Genomic DNA, 22,749 nt, shown 5'->3' with positions numbered 1-22,749 from the left:
ACCCAAGGAATGGGACAGACCCAGTGTGTGCACCCTACAAGGGCATTTCTTGTCACTGTGTCCTGGATGGGGTGGTTGTCTCTGCTGTCTAGCTGGAAGTTAATTCTGCTGTGAGGTGATTGCTCTCTCTTTGTTGGCAAACAATGATCTCATAAAAGCTGTTGGGAAAAAGAGAGGACTGGAGTCAGAAAACAAACCCGGGTGGGCCAAAAGGGCTTGAAATCCTTTCCCTTCCCTAGATGGATATCTGCAGTGGGATAGAAGAAAAACATGGAAAAAAGTTGTCTTAACTCTTGTAGTGTTGCCTCATTAAAAAAAAAAAAAAAAAACAAAAAACATGTTGCTATTGTGTCACTTCACATTTTATAATTCTCCATTAATTACAGTCTCAGTATATACATGTAATTGTTTTCTTCTTGTTGTTTGAGGAAAAAAGACTTAGGCATAGCATTGTTTATTTTAATTATTTCCCCTTGGTTTATTATTTTTATGGGATGCACTACACTCTTTATTCACCAAGGAATGTGGAAATTTTTTATTCATGACTTATCTTTGCCCCCAGTGTGTTGATTGCATCGCTGAGGTGTTTCTCACAAACATGCAGGAATCTGCCTTGAATTTGGAAACCCCGCTGACTTTTTCAGCTTCACCACTCTGTCTCAGGCTGGGTTAGGTACAGGAGTCTCTCAATCTGGGCGGGGAGCAGCTCTGGCATGTGTCTGTAGGGTTTTGTGGGGATAACGGTGATGAATCATCAGTTAATACCTGTCAAACCCAGGTAGTCACAAGAACCCTCCAATATGGCCCGTATCGACTCCCTTCTTGTTCCTCGGCATCTGAATCCCATTAACAGCTGTCAAAATCTGGTAAACTATTTATATGCTTTCACAATTTGTTTAATTGGATAGTTAGGAAATGGCATACAAGAAAAGCTTTCCTTTTTCCTTTTTTTTTTTCCTTTAGTCTGGCTGAACATCTGTAGCATTAGGGGCTCATTATCTCTGAATTGGCACAGCAAATCAGCAGCATCATTAAAATGCCACATTAAGATGATTAAGTTTCTTTGTTACCCAGTTGACTTTTTGCATGTGCTGAGGATTTCACGATTATGACCCCACTCCTTGTAAAACACTTGAGCTACATCACCCTTTCCTGCCGTTGTCTTTAATGGCTTCTGGGTTTTATTCCTTGTGCTCTTCTGATCACTCCTGATAAACTTTGCTTAACAACAGGACAAAACTTATGTTTTCTCTTCTGTGTTTGATGCCAGAGTCCAAGATTAAATGGAGAATTTGGGGAGTTTTCCTTCTGAAACACCTTTCTAGAGAAAACATCTAAGATTCAGAAACCCTTCAACTTGCCATAATTATTTGGCTCTCTTGACTTTTTTATTTCTGCATTTTCAGTCTGGAGAAGAGAGGTTGTGTGGAGATGTCAGAGTAGCCATCCGGTATCTGAAGGGACCTAAAAAGAAGCAGAGAGGGCCCCTGCATCAGGAACAGGAGTGACAGGACAAGGGGGAATGGCTTTAAGCTGAAAAATGGGAAATTCTTGCTGGATATATGGGAGAAATCCCTCTTGTGAGAGTGAGGAGGCTCTGGGACAGAGCAGCTGTGGCTGCCCCATCCCTGGGAGTGTCCAAGGCCAGGCTGGACAGGGCTTGGACCAACCTGGGAGAGTGGAAGGTGTCCCTGCCCAGGGCAGGAGGTGGGACTGGATGAGCTTTAATGTCCTTCCAACACAAACCCTTTGTGATTCTATCATTTTATAGAGCACACACAAGCACTGTTTGGGTGGTGACTCAGTCTGAAGTTGCCACCACATCTTTATTTTGGATTTTTTCCAGAACCCATTGTTTTTACAGTGTTTCAGGTGAAACAAAAATATTACTCTGGAGTATGTCTTTCATCTTGTAATCATCTCCCCAGGAAATGAAACCATGTGCATCAGCCCTAACGCATCACACCAGCACTTTGTTCTGTAAAAGCTGCAGCTTTTTTTTCCTCTGTGTATATTAACTCTATTAACTGCCTCAAGAAAAATAGCTCCCTGGCTTGGACTCCATGAATGCTTTCTTTTCTCTTACAACCTCTTTACTTGCCTAATAGAAGACATGATAGCACTTATTTTTACCACTGTGGGAACTTTGTTAGTGTTTTTAGGGATAATTGTGTTTTTCTTCAGTTAAATTTCCCTATTCTACATGAAGTCACAGCTTCCTTCCTTTTGATTAAGGCAGACCAGCCTGGAAACTCCCTGATCTAATAAAATATGTTGATATGATTTTTAAGTGACAGATACAAACCTTCCACACAGCTGCCAATCTCCTGATCACATGGTATTCCCTGTACATGCCAGTACAGAGGAAAGTCAGGACTGAAAAAGTAATCTGGTGGCTCCAGACTCTGCAATCACAGTTAATTTTAGTTCAACCTATACCAAGCCATTTTTTCCTCAGACTGCTTTGCACAAGAGTTGTCTCCGGTCTGGCTGTCAGGAGGTGAAACAGCTTCTAAACCATAACAGGTGAAAAAATCCCAACCCTTCTAATTTGAGTTAAAAAAAGCCTCTTCCCTTCTCCTGGTCCCAGTCATCAGAAGGTGAATTTTTCTGTGGAAATCTTTTAAATACCTACAGGAAAACACTGCCATGGACAGCCTCAACAGCCCCCATTTTTTGCAGAGGCGGTGATAGAAAAGCCTTGAACAAAACTAAGGTGCATCCTCCTGTGTTACTACAAGGAAGCACCAGCTTTACGTGCAGTATGGAAACTGCAGAGGTCATTATTTTCCATGGTGGAATCAAGTTGATTTTCCCAGTTTGCACCAGTCCCCAAGGATGTGCCATGGGGGGCTCAAACCAGCACCCACACCATGCCACACAGACCCTGGTACAGCTCTGGAGCTGTGAGCCAAGAACTGTGGTAAGAAAGAGCAGCAAAAGGCACAGAAGCCTCCATTGGAGGTCACAGCTCAGCCTCCACTGCTGAACAGCAGCGTGTGATGCAGACAAAAGGTGAGACGTTAAGTAGAAAGTGGGAATTGAAATTGTTTCTGAAAGCACCAACAAGGTGCAGCTGCACCGGGTACTTCCTTTTACCATGCTGGGCAGGATGTAGCAAATTATTTTGGAACGGCTTCCTTTTGAGAGGGAAAAAAACAACCAACCAACCAACCAACCAACCAACCAAAAAAGCTGCTTTTTTTTTTTCTGGGAAAGGGATGGGTGTTGAAATCTGCTTTCAGCAACTGGCAATCTTTTTTCTTTGGAATGATGGAAATGGTTGTATAAACTAATTTTGAAGGAGTCTTGATAGCAGGATCACCCTCATACCCTTGGACATGGAGTTGGCAGCAGATGGCACCTGCAGAGGAAGCCTTGTTTTTGTGGAAGCAGGAATCCATGGGATGTGAAGGATCCAGAAAGGAACACAGCCCATTTTGGGGTGAATCTGGAGCTCACTCTGACCCTCTGAGCAAACACCTAAACCCCCTTGAGCTCATCCAGGATGAGGGCTGCAAGTCCCAATAGCAAAATTTTCCTGGATAGGGGATAAAACCACACAGTATGGGAGAAAACCCCATTCTTCCATCAATATCCCCACCCAAGGAGAGCACAGGAGGGATCCCAGAGTTTTCCACACTACTATGGAGTCTTGTGTAGGACAAAGAAACCATCACCCACTTATTTCCCACAGCTCAGCCCGAAGTCAGACAGTTTGGCAGGGTTTAATACAACCAGTTAGGACAGACGAGTGATTTTCTCCCTAAAATGTAGCTGAGAATTTTGATTTCATGAAAGTTTAGGTTGCCAGATCTTTCTTTTTCAACGTTGCTTTTATGTCACCACCTCATTTTCACTGCCACCCATTGTTTGTTCTCGGCATTTGATGTGGTTTATTACTCAGAACCAGAGCTAATACATATTCAGCAGTTCATGTTCTGTACTTTGGAGAAAGGCAAGTGATTCAGTGCCAGATTGAACTGTCTAACCCTCGGCTGGAGGGAGGAGCAGGTGGCCAGAGAACAAGACTTTCAAACAGGAAGCCATGTGGTGCATCTCATGGCGTTTGTCTTCACTCGGTAGCCTGAGGCACGACTTGAGTTTCTACCTTAGTCTGTCCCTCATCAGAGAACCACAGAATGGCTTCGGTTGGAAGGACCTTAAAGCTCATCCAGTCTCACCCCCTGCCCTGGGCAGGGACACCTCCCACTCTCCCAGGCTGCTCCAAGCCCCATCCACCCTGGCCTTGGGCACTTCCAGGGATGCAGGAGCAGCCACAGCTTCTCTGGGCAACTGTGCCATGGCCCCCCCACCCTCACAGCCAGGAATTTCTTCCATATACCCAACCTCAATTTTCACTCTTTCACCTTAAAGCCATCCCCTCTTGTCCTGTCACTCCAGCTTATGATGAATTGTCCCTCTCTGGCTGCCTTGTGACCCCTTGGGACACTGGAAGGTGCTGTGAGGTCTCCACACAACCTTCTCTTCTCCCGGCTGAGCAACCCCAACTTTCTCAGTCTGCTTTAAGCAGAAAAATAATTGTCCTGGTAATTATTAAGGATTTTAATGGAAGTGCTGGTAGTGTTGGAGATAATTGTGGAAAGGAAATTCATCACTCTAAGTTGGGAATCATCAGCTGTTTATAGAGTGTGCTTGCATTTTTACTGTGTTAGTAAATCATTAGCTGCCTGTTACATCCACCTTTGTCACAGAGCTGCATTCATTTAGGCAATGCCTCTGGATTCCTCTGGACTGACTACAGCTCCAGGAACCTGTTTGAAGGCCATGGATGCTGATCTTCAGGAGGCATCAGGTTCTTTGCAACATCCTCACAAAATTACTTCAGGCATTTCTGGGATACATTTATCTATCAGGAAACCCTTACCCTGCCTCTGCTAGTTTTACTCACATAGTACATCAAGATAATCAACTGCTCCTCACACATCTGAGAGCTATGGATAAAAACTGTGATTTGCAAATGAAAATTAGGATTATTGATTAGGCTTAACTAGTGAGAATCTATCCATGGGAGAAATGGGAGTCCTACACTGATCAGACATATTTCCTAGGCTGGTTCCAAGCATCAGAGGTTCCACAAGAAGGTATAAGTTATAAGATATAATTACTCTTTTTAATTTGTGTCTTTCTGTATTTCCAATTCACAGAAACAACCTGAAATCTTGATTTCTATAAAAATAATTGTGAGTGGTGTGAAAAAATGTTTTCTTTTGAATCCTGGCTAGTAATCTCAGGAGATGTTTGTACTGTATTGTACTTTCATAATCTGTAGAAGGAAATTCTCCATCAAAGGTAATTACCAGGCAGGTTAATTGCTTTCAAGGGTTATCTCACTGTGAGTATCACTAAGTGCACTTGGCCGGTGAAGTTTTACATCTCCATTTCTTCATCTGTATATTTCAATAAAACTTTTAGAAAGATTAATACTGCCTTTTTATATAAAATTTTGTGCATTTTTTCCCTAAGGTGAACAAGATTACCCTTTTTTCATTCCTGTGCTTTGTTTTACCTGCAGATGATGTGATTAAAGTGAAAGGTGAATACAGTGAAAGAGAGGAGAGTGTTTTAAATTCCGAGCCTATGGAAAACCTTGAAGAATCTGAGCTGCCTTACACATATCCCAGAGAATATAACGAATATGAGAGCATTAAACTGGAAAGACACTCGGGTTCATATGACAACGTCAGGCCAGCTAGTGGAAAGATGAATTGTGATATCTGTGGATTAGCCTGCATTAGCCTCAATGTCTTGATGGTTCATAAGCGTAGCCACACTGGTAAATATCCCTCTGTTGTTCTTGTAAGAGCTGGAGTACTGCAAAGATGATAATTTTTAATCTTGACTAGTTATTTTAAAAAAAAGGATACCAAAATCAGGGTTTCCTTGTTCCATCCTTGATGCCACATGTGATCTTTATCAAGCTACTCACTGTTCTGTGCCTCACTTTACCCATCTTTCTTATTTGGATTGAATATTATTAAAAGCAAGCTGGTGAGGCATTTTAAGAATTTTGGATGAAAGGCACTATGTAAAGCAGTATTTCTGGCACAAAGCAAAAGTTAATTTGGTTTTGTGCTGCCATTTTCAGTCTGTGTATAAATTTTCCTGCGTGCCATACTTTGGCAACAAACCAATGAGCATCTTAAGTTTCAGCCTGCAGTATGATAAGACTTTTTTCCCTTCTAAAAATTGCTGGCTTGTTGGAATCAGCCTCCTCTGGAGTGCTTCTTTCCGTGGAAGAACTGTGCAGTGCTTTCCATAGTCCTACATATGCTACAAGCAGCTCTGACAACAGGGCTGCACCTCCCTCCCACTGAAGTCACACTCTGTGTGTTTCTATAGAAAGAAATCGATCCAATATCTCATTCTTTCCTCTTCCAAAAAGGCAGAGGACAGCATGATACCCACGTAACCATTAAATGTCCTTTTCTGTATGTCATTTTAAGGTGAACGGCCATTCCAGTGTAATCAGTGCGGAGCTTCCTTTACTCAGAAGGGAAACCTCCTCCGCCACATTAAACTACACACAGGGGAAAAACCTTTTAAGTGTCACCTGTGCAGTTATGCCTGCCAAAGGAGGGATGCGCTTACGGGTCACTTAAGGACACATTCTGGTAAGTGACTTCACAGGCACTCCATGTGTTTTGGATGTGTGGCACTGGGACACTCGGTGTGGAAAAGACAGTCTGCAAGGTTTGCTCAGCCTGTGAAAGGCTCAACACAGGGCAGTGACCACTCACTGGTGTTCCTGGAAGCAGCTCGGGACTGGCTCTGCTCTTGGTGCAGAGAGAGGGGCCACGGGAATCCACGTCATAGCCCACAAACCTGCTTGCATAAATAACTCCATGGTATTTCCACAGAATCACAGAATCATTTTGGTTGGAAAAGACCTCCAAGATCATCAAGTCCAACCTTTGACCCATCACCATCTTGTCAGCTCATTTTCATACGAGTGGAGCTGGCTGTGCCAGCAAGCTCTGAACTTGAGGACAGTGTGAGAAACGCTTTGCTGGGACTTCCTCCCATTCCAGGTGGAAAATCCCAGGAGCATAATCGCAGGCAGATGACTATTGCCACCTGACTGTGGTGTAGTGCCTTTCATCTGGATCTCTTAAAATGCTCAACAGATGTTTCTTCTCAAGCCTGGTAGGGTGTTCTGTCCATTTCACAGATGGGGAAATGGAGGCACAGAGCTGAGATGACTTGGATATCAAGTCAGATATAAGTCCATCTTAGCTGCCTCAGTTCTGCAGGAGCCAGGTTGTGCTTGCCCTTGAATTTGTCTGTATCCTGTGTTCTACATGGGCTCAGAAAGAAAACCTTGATTCTAAATGATAGATGTTATCTCTGCACTGCACTGTACAGAAAAAAAGTTCAACCTCACAAAGAATCAAAGTCAAAAATGAGCTTATCTGCCAAGAATAAATGAGATTCTGATTTAATCAAGACCAGCAGTGCGGAGCTGTCCCCCACCAGTACAGTGCTATAACCATCACGCTTCAAGCAAGACAGTGTTTTAGTGGTCCCTTGTGGTTATTTTAATTCTTTTATTGTTTCTTTTTCTAGTGGAGAAGCCATACAAATGTGAGTTTTGTGGAAGGAGCTACAAGCAGAGGAGCTCATTAGAGGAGCACAAGGAGCGGTGCCGGACTTACCTGCAGAACGCTGGCATGTGTGAGGCTGGTGAGTTTATCACATTACAGTGGTTTTGGGGTTTTGGTACATTACAGGGCTTATAAAAGGGCATCTGGTGAGCTGTTAACCCACAGCCTGAGAACAGCTTTTCCTACACTCCCTTTCAGTAACCTGAGGGGCTACAGCATTCTAAAGGGGCTGGTTCATCGTAGCCCTCAGGCGGGTAGTTAGAGAATGCTTTTATTTTAGTCACCTTTTTCTTTAACAGTTACTTTGTGTAAAACATCTAAAATACCTTGTACCCAGCATTTCTAGAGATGATGCTCAGTGAGTTAAATTATTCCTACATTAATGCTGTTGTGGGGGTCATTTCACAGGATGAGTTGTTGACAACTGTTGTTCCTGTCTCGGTGTGTTTGATGATTTCTTTTCTTTAGAATAAGAACTGTTAGAATTTGCAGTAGTTTGGCCTGGATGCAGGGCATGAAAAGGGAGTGGTATCCCAAAAATCACTGATAGATCAACTTAGGAGGGAGTGAGAGGTAAAGGGCTGTTTTGAGTATAGAGCTGCCTTTGGAAAAGATGAAACATATCAAAACATGTTTTTGTCTTATTTTCCATTTGGCAGTCTCAGTGCTGCAGTTCCAAAATACTTTGGTGAAAAGTAATTACCATAATCTTTGTTTCTGCTTTACCTGAACTGTTCAAATCCTAAAATGAACTGTCTGATTTGAGTCTCACAACACACCAGTAAGTCAAGAAAAAAAATTGCTCTTCCCATTCAGAGTCAGGGCATGGCTGTGACCTCCCAAAGGATTCTATGACTGATCTAAGCAGAGCTGAGGCTACAATTTCAGAGTTCAGGCTCCCATCTTTTGCTATGCAGCCTTGATAAAACACCAAATAATGGAAACATGGAATCACAGAGGGTTTGGGTTGGAAAGGACTTTGTCCTTGCCATGGGCAGGGACACTTTGCACTAGGCCAGGTTCCTCCAAGCCTTGTCCAGCCTGGCTTTGGACTCTTCCAGGGATCCAGGGGCAGCCACAGCTTCTCTAGGCAACCTGTGCCAGGGCCTGACCACCCTCACAGGGAGGAATTTCCTCCTAATAACTCTATCAATAACAGTAAGAACAAGATTCTGCAGGAATCATCACATGCCAGGCCTGAAAATCAGTGTGAAGAGCCATTGGCATGTGATGAAAACCTTGGGTACCGGAATCCCTACGCTGTGCAGAGTGAGTAAATTGGTGTTTCAGGCTTTGTGACACACACAGGAAGCCTCCCAGAGAACCATGATTTAACAAAGTGTTTCAAAGAGTTTTTTAATAGTTTTATAGTTTTATAGTTTTGTCAGCAAGTGACATATTTCTTAGAGCATTAGTTAAAAGTAACCGGTTATCAGCTGATCAGCAAATTTTGGGTTTTGTGAGAACCCTTATGCATTGTAAATGTGGTTTGTGTTACAGTACACACTCACATCATGGCAATCACCCAACGTGTCCACCCGTGAAAATGGAAAACATGAGACCTGCTGCAGGTTTCTGCTTTGAAACTATTCTCATGGTTTAGACGCATTTCAGAATAGCAACATTTCCCCCTTCCCCCAAGCCTGCGGTGCAGTCCTTGCTGCAGCAGTGCAGGGAGCCTTAACTGATCACAGGGAATGTAAATTCCCAGTGTGCCAAGAGGTGGCTGCTCCCCTGCCTTGGAGACCTTCACACCCTTACATGTACTGTGGTGTTGTTAGGGAAGTAGGAAATGTTATGAAAAATGGGAATTCCTGGGGCATTTCCATCCAATTCCCTGGAATCAACAGGATGTTGGATGACAGAACCAGGGAGAGGGAAAGCTGGAAAGACTCTCAGGAGGTAATTTGCTACATTCTGGGTTTTTTTTCCCCTAAGTGTAGCACTTTGCATTTCTGTTTGGTAAACATCCTCTTTCCATTACTGACCCTTTCCCTACTTCTTTGCATCACTTTGAATTTTGGTGTTTTTCTGGAATCCCCTCAAGCTCCTCAACCAGGTCTGGTGGAAAGTGTCGCAGTCCATGGCAGGAGGGTGGAACTGGCTGACCTTTAAAGTCCTTTCCAACTCATACCATTTCATGATTGGTTTTTGTAATTTTATGATTCTCACATGGAGCCATCTTTAGATACAAAAGTACTCCACATGCCATCATTCCTAACTGATTAAAATATTTAAAAGCATCAGGACAGTAGTAACCATTCTAGTTGCTTTTTAGCACTATGTTTGCATGTTCCAAACATGGAAATATTTCTAAAAGTTTCATGTAACAATATAGTTGGAGCATTGTCCCTGATAACCATCTCTCACATTGTTCTCATTGCACAATCACCCAGCTCAGTTCCACTCTCCCTTCCTGAGTGACCACACAGAGATGCTACAGGAAGCAATGCTTCTAATTTCAGCTTTGTACTTGATGGCTTTGCTAACAATATCTGCACATTCTACTAAAAATTCTACTCACATTGGTTGGTGTGGCAGAAACCACACTATGGGAACAGCTCAGTGCTGGTGTGTGCTTGGGGCTGGGACAGCAGCTGCTCTCTCTCCAGCTACAGGATGACATGGTGGCCCAGAGATGGATGTCCCATCCTTGGAAGCGTTCAAGGCCATGTTGGGCAGGGTTTGGAAAAAGCTGGGCTAGAGGAAAGTGTCCCTGCCCACGGCAGGGAGGTGGTACAAGGTGATCCTTAAGGCTCTTCCCAACCCAAACCACGCAGTGAACCCATGATGGCCACGGGACAGCACTGTTTGGAGAGGTGGCTCCTCACCCAGCACTCACAAGACAACATAAAGAGTCCTCCATAAGGGATAATTCACAGTGGCAGGAAAATGGTCCTCTGGAAGTGTTTTATGCTAGCAGGATTGCACCTGAAATGTACACTGAGACAGGCAGCAGCACTGGGGACATCAGAGAGACCTCTCAGGGGGGTGAGGGATGACCATCCTCAGCCTGGTGCTGGCTGAGCAGGAGAGGGACACCCAGCTTTAAAAGTGGTGAGATCAACCCCATCTGTGTAGAAATAAAATTCCATGATTAGGAGCTCAATTTCACATGTAATTCCAGAGTCACTGATCAGATCTAACCAAGGGGATTTATTGGAGCTGCAGAGTTTCTTACAGCAGCCTCAGAGGGATTTTTTGCTTTCTGACCCTGCAGTTGAGCCATCAGATCCCTGAGCTTGCAGGATAACCTAAGATCCCAGGCTGCTGTACGCTCAGTGCTTTGGAACTCTGGATTTTCTCTATTTGTTTTTTTCTCAGTGTAATTTTCAGCAAAGCACTTGACCATTTCTCTTAGTCCAGTGTGAATATTATTTTTAGATCCATGTTATAGTGAGATAATTAGTTATTTAAATCATCATGTGCAATGGAATCATCCAGAGGGAGGATAATTGAAAAAGGACACAGGGCGTGATTACATCTCTGTATTTGAGAAGTCTTTAGAGAATTTGGAGTGATTAAAAAACTGTTTCTTAAATGCTAAATATTATTCTTGGATTGTTTAACATGTGATCCAGAAGAAAAAGTTGGATGAGATGATTTCCAGTTAGTTTCTGGGCACAGAGAGAAGTGTTGTGGGTGAGAACCCGTATAACCACCTCTATCTTACTGGGAGCAGACACTGTTTCCCTAAGGCTGGGTTGTGAAAATGTCATCAAAGACCTTTTGTGGCCCACAAATAGAGATTATTTTTTCTTTAGGAAAAAATAGCCAGTAGCAAGGAGTCTAAAATCTTAATGTGAAAGCAAAGACCCTCAGCATTAAAATAAAAGGGCAGAGAACCATGAAGCTGCGAGATTGATTCTACAGAAGTCCCAGAACATGTTATGTAGGTCAATAGTTACTGTCTCTGCAGATCTCCTCTGAGGAAAGGCTCTGTTATCCCTGCAGGAAGCCCTCGTCTGCCCTCCTGACATTAATTTAACAATTAAAGTTCCCTTGGTGGCACATAAATAATGTTGACAAGTCATCCCTGATGTGCTACGTGCAGCTTCCAGTGTGCTCCTGGAGCTGGGAGGGCCGAGAGCAGCCCTGCTCGGGGTCCTGCCAGGATAGGGGAAAACCTTCGAAAATATGGAATTAAAGTTTTACTAGAGCAACCCATGGGTCCTCAGAGGGCAACTCCTGAAGGTGAAGACTGAGAAAAAGAGAAACTAGAACAACAAAATCAGAAAAACAAAGAGCTGGCAGGGACCAGGGAACTGTGCTTATGATATGGATGAACTGTGTGCTCTTTCTTGTTTCTTTACAAAGAAAAAAGCACATTTTTGAATATACAGCACCATATTTTGTTCAGTGTTGTTGGGGTTTTTAAAATTTAGATTACTATTGTTAATGAGTTGTGCAATGATCCAGCCATGATTATGAGGTTTGGGGTTGGGGGTAGTTCAAACCTTGCACTACAGTCATCTAAAGTTAATATAAAGATGCATATTCCAGGCTTTGGATCATGAGAATTAAACTGAAGTCCTGAAATTAAAAACCCTATAATTTACAAAACCAAACCAGAGCTTCTGGCCCAAGCCCAAGCAGGTGATTACACTCTACCTCTCTCCCTTCCCTTCAGAGTGTCACTTTAACCTGGTGTTTTGTCTCATTTCGGGCAGCTCTTACATCGTGTCTGGGTATTTCATGCTGGGAGAAGGGATGAATATATTTATGGGAACCTCCAAGCACACTGGAGTAATTTGGAATAAAACTGAGACTAGAAGAGCAGTGTGTTATTACCTTCAAGGCACTTCATGCCCTGCACAGGGCTGGCTGTCACGTACATCCCAAGGTTCCAGGACTGTGACCAAGTGGAGCCAGGCCCTGTTATCCCATCCTCCCTGACTCATATTTGTAGCCGGTGTTTGTGGCACCAAGTACCTCTGAAACACTTGACGTTTACAAACTGCTGAACAAACATGAACAAATAGTTCTGGCTGAGGTTTGGTGAGTCATGGTTTGTGCTGACTGAAACTCGTGTTATCAGGAGCAGTACTGACAAACAGGTACAGAGGACGGACTGAAACGCTCAGGGAAAGGCTGCACAGAGCTGGGAAGGATGAAGCTGCACTTTCAGCACTTGCTCTACTGGGCAAACAGAAATTCAAGTCTGATACTTAATAAATCTGTATTTAGCAGGACTAAGTGATATCAAAGTGTTCCTATTGCTTTCCTCTGGCACTGCTTAGATTATGCTTCATATATTCAGGGAGACCTCATGCCTTATAAACCCTTTAAGTGCCTTAAGGGGTTTATAAAAAGGAGGCAGAAGGATTTTTTTTACATGCAGAGAGTGACAGGAGAAGGGACAATGATTTTAGACTGCCAGAGGGCAGGGTTGGATGGGATGTTAGGAAAAAATTCTTCCCTGGGAGGGTGGTGAGGTCCTGGCACAGTTGTCCAGAGAGGCTGTGACTGTCTCATCCCTGGAAATGTCCAAGGCCAGGATGGATGGGGCTTGGAGCAACTTGGGAGAGTGGAAGGTGTTTCTGCCCAAGGCAGTGGGAGGCACTGGATGATCTTCAAGGTCCTTTCCAACTCAAATCATTCCATGTTTCCACGATTCTATATTTAGCTATGTTGGTGTATGTACAGTAACACAGCAACCAGGGCTCTCTCACAGTGAGATCCAACCTTTCATACCACCTTGGGAAAGTAAATCACCCCTCATTGTCCTCAGCCTGTAGATCCCAACTCCTACAGGCTTGGGCAGTCCATTAAGACGTGTCCAGTTCTCAGCACAGTGATCCCTGCCACTCCCAGCAATGAGTTAACTCTTTATTATAATTTTTGACATAGAAGTACCAGGTCAGATGGGTGCTACTGAGGTGTGAGCAGGGTTTGGGGGGAAGCCACAGCAGTTACGATCAGTATTAGTGTGGTAGTAGAGAGATGAGGTGGCAGCTCTCCAGCTCAAGGCCTCTGCAGCCTCCAGGAGCAGAGAGCAAGCACAGCTCCTGTGCAGTGCTGGGCACTGCTCAGCACATCTGAGGAGAGCTCTGGGATATGGAAAGAGCCTTAATTGTCCCAGTCCCAAGAGTATCACAGGTACTTTTCCAAAAATTAGAAATATGGGTGGTTGTAAGAAGCTTTAAAACACAGAGAAACATTCATTCATAGTTAGTTTTAGCTGTAGCATTTTGGAAAAAATATTAAGTGATAGTACCACCTGGGGAAAAAAGAGTAAGAAATTTTGAAAGGTTTTATTACTTTTATTTTACTGGAACACTGATATATATCATACAAGTTTCTTAGTGATTCGTTAAGACATTTATGACTGATATCTGAAAAGTTAAGCAGGAGCACTGAGTGTCTCCTACTGCAGCTCGAAACACTGAGTGTGCAGGTGTCACCCAGCCTTACTCAGAATAAAAAAGAAAGGCCAGCAGACCTTCTATCTCCATCTACAATTTAACCAGCCTTTCAGCCAGTTCATTTACTTCCTCTGGCTGGTGACTGTTCTGGTTTGTGCTCCCCCTGAGTGAGCTCAGGGCTGTGCTGCCACTGACCACAACGGGTGCCCAGAGAGCAGGAATGACAGAAAAAGCAAAACCAATTTTGCATTATATCTCCAAACTGTTTCCTCCAGTTATGTTGCTGACTGGAGATTAAACCAGTCAGCTCTTTTTTTTAATCTTTCTATTTTTCCTGTTCACCTACGTGTTGTATTTTTTTTTTTTCTCTTTTTTTTTTCCTTTCCTTTTCGCATTTTCCAACCTAGCCAGCGTGGAGGCAAGGCACATCAAGGCAGAGATGGGAACTGAAAGAGCCCTTGTGCTGGACAGGCTAGCGAGCAACGTGGCAAAGAGAAAAAGCTCAATGCCTCAGAAATTTATTGGTAAGAACAAAACCCCTTTTCATCTGCAACAGTTAAATACGTGTGGGTCGGTAACAAACAGTACAATGCCTCTGCTTCTTTTAAATATCCTGCTCAAGCTTAGCATCTAATACAAAAGAATAAAGTAACACTGATTTTTGTGATGGGGTTTTAGTGATTTGTTGTAATGGGATTATTAAAATAAAAATAATTTATTCTGTTGGCTGTTTAAACTGGGTGAAAGCTACTGTTGCGCCTTGTGTGTTTATGTAGGTGATTTATAAATATATTTTATAAGTTTCCACGTGCCATTTCTGTACCTATGTATTTGAAATGTTCTCTGCTAGGATCTAGAACAGGCAAAGAACAGGAAGATTAATGTTTTCTCAGCAGGAGCTGAGATTTCTGCAGGATTCGTGTGTGGAATAAGGCCTAAAGACAGAAGAGTATTGGATTTCTCTTAGTCATCCTCCTAAATTTGTCTATGGTTAAAAAATATCAAATCCTTTCTTGTGGTAATTTAAGCAAGCAGATGTTTCCATAGTATTTTCTTTGCATTTAATTGTACATGATCAGAGTTTTGCATGTTGAGGATCTTAAATACTAGTTGGGCAGGTTCTGTGTTTCAGCAAACACCTGACCCTCTTGGCCAGTCTTATTTCATCAACCTACCTTTAGAGAAAATAAAATACAGCCCTGTGTCCTAAGGAAAACCCTTAATCAGCAGTTATGTATTATTGGTGCTGATGAAGCCTTATTTGTGCTCTTTGTAGGGTTATATAAGGTAACAAGTGTTTTTTTTTTAATTTTATGGCTCAATATAAAGTTCACCCTCTGAGTGGGGCCCATGTGGGAGGGAGAGATGTGGGCTGGGAGTGCAGGCAGGGCTCCCACAGCTGCTGCAGCCAAACTCCCAGCACGGGGTGCACGAGGTCCAGAGACAGGAAAAGGTGAGCAGCTGGATCCATCCAGGTAAAGGTGAGCAGCTGGATCCATCCAGGTAAAGGTGTGCAGCTGGATCCATCCAGGTAAAGGTGAGCAGCTGGATCCATCCAGGTAAAGATGAGCAGCTGGATCCATCCAGGTAAAGGTGAGCAGCTAGATCCATCCAGGTAAAGGTGAACACCAGATCCATCCAGGTAAAGGTGAGCAGCTGTATCCACCCAGGTAAAGGTGTGCAGCTGGATCCATCCAGGCAAAGGTGAGCAGCTGGATCCATCCAGGTAAAGGTGAGCAGCCAGTTCTATCCAGGTAAAGGTGAGCAGCCGGATCCATCCAGGCAAAGGTGAGCAGCCAGATCCATCCAGGTAAAGGTGAGCAGCTGGATCCATCCAGGCAAAGGTGAGCAGCTGTATCCATCCAGGTAAAGGTGAGCAGCTGGATCCATCCAGGTAAAGGTGAGCAGCTGGATCCATCCAGGTAAAGGTGTGCAGCTGGATCCATCCAGGTAAAGGTGAGCAGCTGGATCCATCCAGGTAAAGGTGTGCAGCTGGATCCATCCAGGTAAAGGTGAGCAGCCAGTTCCATCCAGGTAAAGGTGAGCAGCTGGATCCACCCAGGTAAAGGTGAGCAGCTGGATCCACCCAGGTAAAGGTGAGCAGCTGGATCCATCCAGGTAAAGGTGTGCAGCTGGATCCATCCAGGTAAAGGTGAGCAGCCAGTTCCATCCAGGTAAAGGTGAGCAGCTGGATCCACCCAGGTAAAGGTGAGCAGCTGGATCCATCCAGGTAAAGGTGTGCAGCTGGATCCATCCAGGTAAAGGTGAGCAGCTGGATCCACCCAGGTAAAGGTGAGCAGCCAGATCCACCCAGGTAAAGGTGAGCCGTGAGATCCATCCAGGTAAAGGTGAACACCAGATCCATCCAGGTAAAGGTGAGCAGCTGGATCCACCCAGGTAAAGGTGAGCAGCCAGATCCACCCAGGTAAAGGTGAGCCGTGAGATCCATCCAGGTAAAGGTGAACACCAGATCCATCCAGGTAAAGGTGAGCAGCTGGATCCATCCAGGTAAAGGTGAACACCAGATCCATCCAGGTAAAGGTGAGCAGCTGGATCCATCCAGCTAAAGGTGTGCAGCTGGATCCATCCAGGTAAAGGTGAGCCGTGAGATCCATCCAGGTAAAGGTGAGCAGCCAGATCCATCCAGGTAAAGGTGAACTGTGAGATCCATCCAGGTAAAGATGAGCAGCTGGATCCATCCATACAGGATGTGTTCAAAAACTCAGTTTTTGAAGGTAATGGAGCTCTTAGTGGGTTTGGTGGGTAGCACTGGGCTTTCATCTATGAAAACTGGTCTCATTTATTTATTTTACATCAGTGTGGCTTTCTAAAAGTCACGTCACTGCACAGCCACACATCTGAGTGTTCACAGTGTGTTCTATCTGCGTGCCTTTGGTGCTCGGGATTGAAACTGGGCCTGTGGGGCTCGGCCCTTACACTTCTTGCTGTGGTTCAAAAAGCAATACTAATGCAAATGGGTTTGTAATCCTTTAGCTTCCTCTATTTTAGCTTTTTTTCAGCTCTCTCATTGTGCAATCACCAGCAGTTTGACCTTTATGTATTTTATTAAACACGCCTGCAGCAGGATGCACCCCCTCAGCATGAGCCTAACGTGAAGAATGAGCGGGTTTGGGGTTTCCTTTGTGAGCCAATGAGTTCCTGTGTGGCCCAGATCCTCTGGGATTTGTGCTAGTTCTGGATGGCATGAACTGGCACTGCACATACAGGTGATTGTGTGGAGAAGCTGGAGAACCCATCACAGATCACCTAAAGGCACCAAATAACCAAATTTTGAAACTTGCTCTTTTTTTAGGACTTCTGTGATTTTTCTTGTTAAATTACATGTGAAATTGTAATTTAATAATTACATCCCCCTCCTCAGTCCTCTGTATCCTTGGGAAGGATGTTTTCAGGAGCAGGCTGTCCGACCTTGATCTGACTCCTGTGCCTTTCTGACCTGTCCCTGTCAGATATCGGATCTGCCAGCATGGGGATTCCTTGGGAAATCTGGGAATGAGTGCTGATATCTCATTTTGCCAGGAAGCAGGGACAGGGATATACACTAACAAGGCATCTTTGTTTGGCTCGTTTCTCTGAATGAAGTCCATTGACTGGAAGAAAAACCCCTTTATTCTAATTGGAGGGCTCTGCAGAGATTCAGACAAGCACCAGGAGTCTCACCCACTTTATTTTTCACGTTTCCAACCCCAGTAGCTGCCTCGTGTGCACCAGTAGAAGTCCCACACAAGGGCAGGGACCATCAGCCCCTGCACTTGGCTCTTCACCTCTGCTCCAGGCCCCTCTTCAGAGCCTTTTCCTGGGGGGCCTTAAAATCCACCAGCACAGTGGAATCACAGAGCACTGTGAGACCCTCAGTGATCATTCAGGACTTGGACCCAATGATCCTGGTGGGTCCCTTCCAACTCAGGATATTCCTCAATCCTATGATCATACATCATGGTTTTTTATCCTACATTACAACAGTGAATCTTAACACCAACATTTTTAGGGAGTCTTGTCTATTTTTGTTGTTTTGGGTTGTTTTTTTTTCTTTTTAAATTTCCAATTTATTCACATCTTTCACTTGCCCAAAGCTGGTTTTATGAGTCACCCAAAAGTACTGCGGCATTTTGTTTCCTTCCATGCGGAGCTGGACGACGAGTGGTGCTGTGGGCTGGAAGCAGTTATACTCTTGTGGTTTATTAACCTCTTGGAGTGTTTTAGAGGAGAAACGTGAGCTCCTGGTTTTCTGCCTTTGCAGTGAAACCCCACGAGTTTCATACACATTGAGTCACGGTGTTGACAGGTGACTGATAAACATCTGCACCACTCGAGTTACCGTAACTAAGAGATTCGTGGATCTAATGTTTGCGAGTCACTTGCACGTGAAACCTTTCATCTGCTCCTTTTTTTGTATTTTTCTTAAGCTATGAACAAGTTGATGGTTTTAGTAACCACAGAATTCAGTTACTTATTTCTAGACATTCACCTCCAAAATGTTTTTAGTGCTTTTGGGGTGCAGTTTATTTCCTCCTTGCAGCTGGTACAGAGAACTGGAGTTGCACTGTGCTGCCCAGAGAGGTGTAAGCAGAATTTCAGAATTTCACTCTCCTCCACTTCTGCCCAGTTCAGAGTTTTCCAAACTCCAGCACACCCAGAGGAAAACATTTTTCTTTTCATTAACCCAGTATCAAGTGACCCTAACTGTGGATATATTTATATCTGCCAGTATTAGATTACCTGAATTCCTATGTAGAGGTTCAGGTGTGGTGCAGAGGAAGCTGTAGCTGTCAAAGGACAGTGGGGAAAAACTGACTTCAGTGTCCAAGGACTTTTCAAAGGTGAATCTCTCAGAAAGTGGCCTCACTACCTCCTCTATTAGACTGGTTTGCTTCTAAGCCTGAGGTTTAAAAAATATGAAAAAAACAAAAAACAACATCCAAATGCTAGCTGTGTGTAAGAACAGCCTCCTTCAGCAGAGAACATATCATGCCCCATTCCCAGAGATTTCTGCCCTTTAGAAAAGTCTTCACAAGGTTTAAACAGTTCTTTACCCACCCAGGTAATTATCACCTCTCGTCTCTTACAGGTGAGAAACGGCCCAGCTTCGATGTCAATTATAACTCCAGTTTCCTGTACGAAAAGGAGAGCGAGATGATGCACGGGCGCATGATGGACCAGGCCATCAACAACGCCATCACCTACCTCGGGGCCGAGGCCCTGCGCCCGCTGGTGCAGACCTCGCCGGCCCCCACGGCCGAGATGGTGCCGGTCATCAGCAGCCTGTACCCGCTGCCGCTGCCCCGCGCCGACGTCCCCAACGGCGCCGCGCCCGAGACCGAGAAGAGCCACGGCCTCCTCAGGGACAAGAGCCTGTCATCCGACAGGGGCCTTTCCCCAAACAACAGCGGCCACGACTCCACAGACACTGACAGCAACCACGAGGAGAGGCCCAATCCCACCTTCCACCAGAGCCAGGTGATCGCGGCTCCGACCCGCAACGGCCTCCAAGCCCTGAAGGATTTCTCGAGGCCGTACGACATCATCAAGCCGCCCGCCATCTGCCCGCGCGACGCCTTCAAGGTGATCAACAAGGAAGGGGAGGCCATCGGGGTGTACCGCTGCGACCACTGCCGCGTGCTCTTCCTGGATTACGTGATGTTCACCATCCACATGGGCTGCCACGGCTTCCGTGACCCCTTCGAGTGCAACGTCTGCGGCTACCGGAGCCACGACCGCTACGAGTTCTCCTCACACATAGCTCGGGGAGAGCACAGAGTCGTGCTCAAGTGAAAGGACCGGTTCTCCAAGGTCAAAGGCTGTGTTTCCCATCGGAGGGGAGGCTTGGTTGGTTGGGTTTTTAATTAGTATAATGAAATTTCTTGAGTATTTTTCTAGGCCAGTTTTAAGTGTGTCACAAGGTGGTGACACCTTTTTAAATTTGTCTTTCCCAATAATTCAGTGTTCTGTAGCATCTCTGCCTGGCTGCTGTGGTGAGTGGGACTGTGGGAAGCACCAGGAGCAGAGACTGGTTTTGATATGAACTTTATTTTTGTGAAACTTCAGAGCCATTTACGATGTTTTCAATTTTTAACTTGTGTTTGTTTTTATAGAGTTTGCTTTAAGTCAGCACAAAAGGTTTTCATGCCAATTCCCCTGCTCATTCAGGTGTATAGTCAGAGCTGTGTTGGAGGAGCTTTTCCTGGTTATAATCCCAGTGGCTCATCACCAAAACAAGGAAAACAAGGGCAGGAAAAGGGAGGGATTATTAATTCCTCCTTAAAGCTTTTCCCCGAAGCCCTAACAAGAGTGTGGCACACTTTCATTTTCCTTACCCCACTGCTGACTTTCTTTAAAGTTACTCTGTAAGAGAAAAATAAGAAATGAGACTTATTTGGGGTTGGGATTTTTTTAACAGTACATATTTTTGGGATACCCAGTGAGGTCACTGGTTGGCTCATCCACGTGGCCTGGGGGAAATCCCAGTTTTCATTGCTGGAAACTCCTCCTTTCTGATGGGTGCCAAGAAGGAGGATGAAGCTGTGCTGTGTGTTGTGCCTCTCTGCCTTGTTCCCACAGCAGGACATGTGGCCATGCCATTCATGTCCCCATAGGGTGGCCCTGGCTGGCTGTGGGCAGGTGAGACCTCAGGCAGGTGTGTGAGAGCCACACCTGCAGCGGGACAGCCCTTGGGAGGTGCTGCTCCACACCCTGAGCAGGTGCCATCCCTTTGAAGCTGGTTTTTACAACAGTTCTTTGAATCTCCCCATGGCCCCACAGCTGTGTTGGTGTCCCTGTGCTGGAGAGGGGTTTGGTAACGGCTTTGCTGAGTGAAGGTTTAGTCTTTGCAAAGTATTTTTGCATCCCGTAGTTAGGAGTGTTCTGATGGACTTTCTGCATCCCTTGTGTGGTTTGAGAGCTGTGTTGCTTTCGTGTTATCCTTGGTGATCCAATCACTTCCCTGAGGGAAGGCTGGAGGGCTGAGGGACAAGAAATACTGAAATTCATCCCTCCCTCTGAATTCTTTTGGCTCAGTTATTTCCTCCCTGAATTTTAAGGTACAAAATAAGAAATTTATGTTCATTTTTCCCACTAAGAGTGGGTCTGGAGAGGGATAAATCAGCCTGCAGCGTGCCTGAGTATCCAGAGTGCTGTGGAAGCACTAATCCAGGATCCTGCTATCCCTGGGGTTGAGGAGAACTCTTTTACTGTTATGTGTGGAGCTGTAAAGCAGGTTTAGGATGTTTCCCAGAGCCCCACCACGAGAAAGGCGTATGTTTGCTCTCCCCCAGTGAACACAATGTGACCAATGCTCCTCCTGTGAGGGAGGCTGCAGTTCCATCAGGGATCAGCCCCAAAGACCAAACTTTGGGGTCCACAAAACAGAGGGAAAGAGAGGGGAAGGGAGCGAGGGAATTCCCAGAGGACAAAAAGAAGGTTCCGCTGCTGCCCTGACGTTTTTGAGTCCGACATTTTTAGGACATTGTGGTTGTCTTTATCAATTTCTCATTTTGTGACAAGCTTGCTTTTCAATGGCTTAGTTTTCAAGACCAAAGAATTGTCAATAAATGAATAAAATATTTAAATAATGACGATGTCCTGACTTGAGGGCAGGCAAAGGCAGGTTCTTAAAGGGATCCACAGAGAGATGTCTCCTGGAGCCATCTAAACATCTTACTTTCCATAAGTGGATGGGGTAATGGATTCATCTAAGAGTACACTTTAATTGTGCCTTTATACCCCATCATTCACCCCTGTCCCACAAAGCTGCCACTGGCTTGGGAGGTGGGAATCCCACTGGGCAGTGCCTGGATGTTGAGGGGCTGTGCTGGTCCAGGGCAGGTCTCTGAGCTTGGAAGAGCTCTGGAAACCACCTCGTCTGGGAAAACAGATAGGAAAACCACTGGTACTTGTTGGGAGCCTGATTTATTCTGCTCCTGGTTTGGTTATTTTGGTCTGGAACAGGTTTGGAGCATTCTCCAGTGCTTTGGTGCATCAGTCTCGCTTGGTTCTTCATTTCCTGATGAATTACACCCCAAGAGTGGGCAGGGGAGGCTCAGGAAAGGAGCTTTTGACACCACAAAATGAGCTTCTGGTGCTTAAAGATTTATTGAAGTTTTTAAAATGTCAGAAAATAAATGTCCACTCTGTCAGCCATGAAAACAGAGCTGGGAGTGCCCAGCAGAGCTGGCTGAGGAGTGGGAGTGAGTGCTGGGGCTGGAGCTGCTGGTGCTGTCACCTCTGGGAGCTGTAAATGCCACGGGTGTGATGGAAGCTGTGAGCAGCACACCTGTGGCTGTGCTGTGTCCCCATGAGGTGCTGAGCCACGGTGGAGGCTGTGCTCAGCACAACCAGTTACTCAGTGGAGTAACTGATACCATCAGAGGTGTAAAATAACATCGTCTGCTCCTCTGACTGCTGGAAAATGGTGTTAGACACAGTTTTGGTTAATAGAGGATCGATTTAACCCGAGAGCTGTGGGGTGAAGGCAGCTCAGCCCCACGCTTGGGCTGTGGGGTGGGCTCGTGGTTCCTGGGGCTGTGTCAGCCAGATGGAAACATCCCTGCGGCAGAGGGTGGAGGCTCACACCAGCCCCCCGGCCCTTTTAGCACCTGCTTTACCAGGCTGACGTTCTTCGCGCTTGTTTCATTCCCCCCGACACCTTCTGCCGCAAGAGCTGGACACGCTTGAGAAACAGAAACGAAAAAAACCGAGAAGAAAGTCAGAGGATCCTTTTTTTCTTTTCCCTTCACTTCCTT

General features: G+C 45.1%; 1 protein-coding gene across 2 annotated transcripts in view; it reads left to right on the top strand.

Annotated features, from left to right (window-relative positions):
* The window catches only part of IKZF3 (IKAROS family zinc finger 3), a 35,178-nt gene extending 13,690 nt beyond the window's left edge, over positions 1-21,488 (top strand). The window contains exons 4-8 of one of the 2 annotated variants that reach the window (XM_058858223.1): positions 5,537-5,797; positions 6,468-6,635; positions 7,588-7,704; positions 14,398-14,514; positions 19,080-21,488. In XM_058858223.1, the coding sequence (XP_058714206.1) occupies positions 5,537-5,797; positions 6,468-6,635; positions 7,588-7,704; positions 14,398-14,514; positions 19,080-19,783 (1,367 nt within the window). In that variant the 3' untranslated portion in view covers positions 19,784-21,488. The remainder of the gene's footprint in view (positions 1-5,536; positions 5,798-6,467; positions 6,636-7,587; positions 7,705-14,397; positions 14,515-19,079) is intronic. The other variant, XM_058858224.1, reaches the window with a different exon arrangement.
* Positions 21,489-22,749: the final 1,261 nt, after the last annotated feature.

This window comes from Poecile atricapillus, chromosome 27, assembly GCF_030490865.1.
Source record: "Poecile atricapillus isolate bPoeAtr1 chromosome 27, bPoeAtr1.hap1, whole genome shotgun sequence".
NCBI lineage: Eukaryota > Metazoa > Chordata > Aves > Passeriformes > Paridae > Poecile > Poecile atricapillus.
This window is presented reverse-complemented; position numbering and strand designations above follow the sequence as displayed.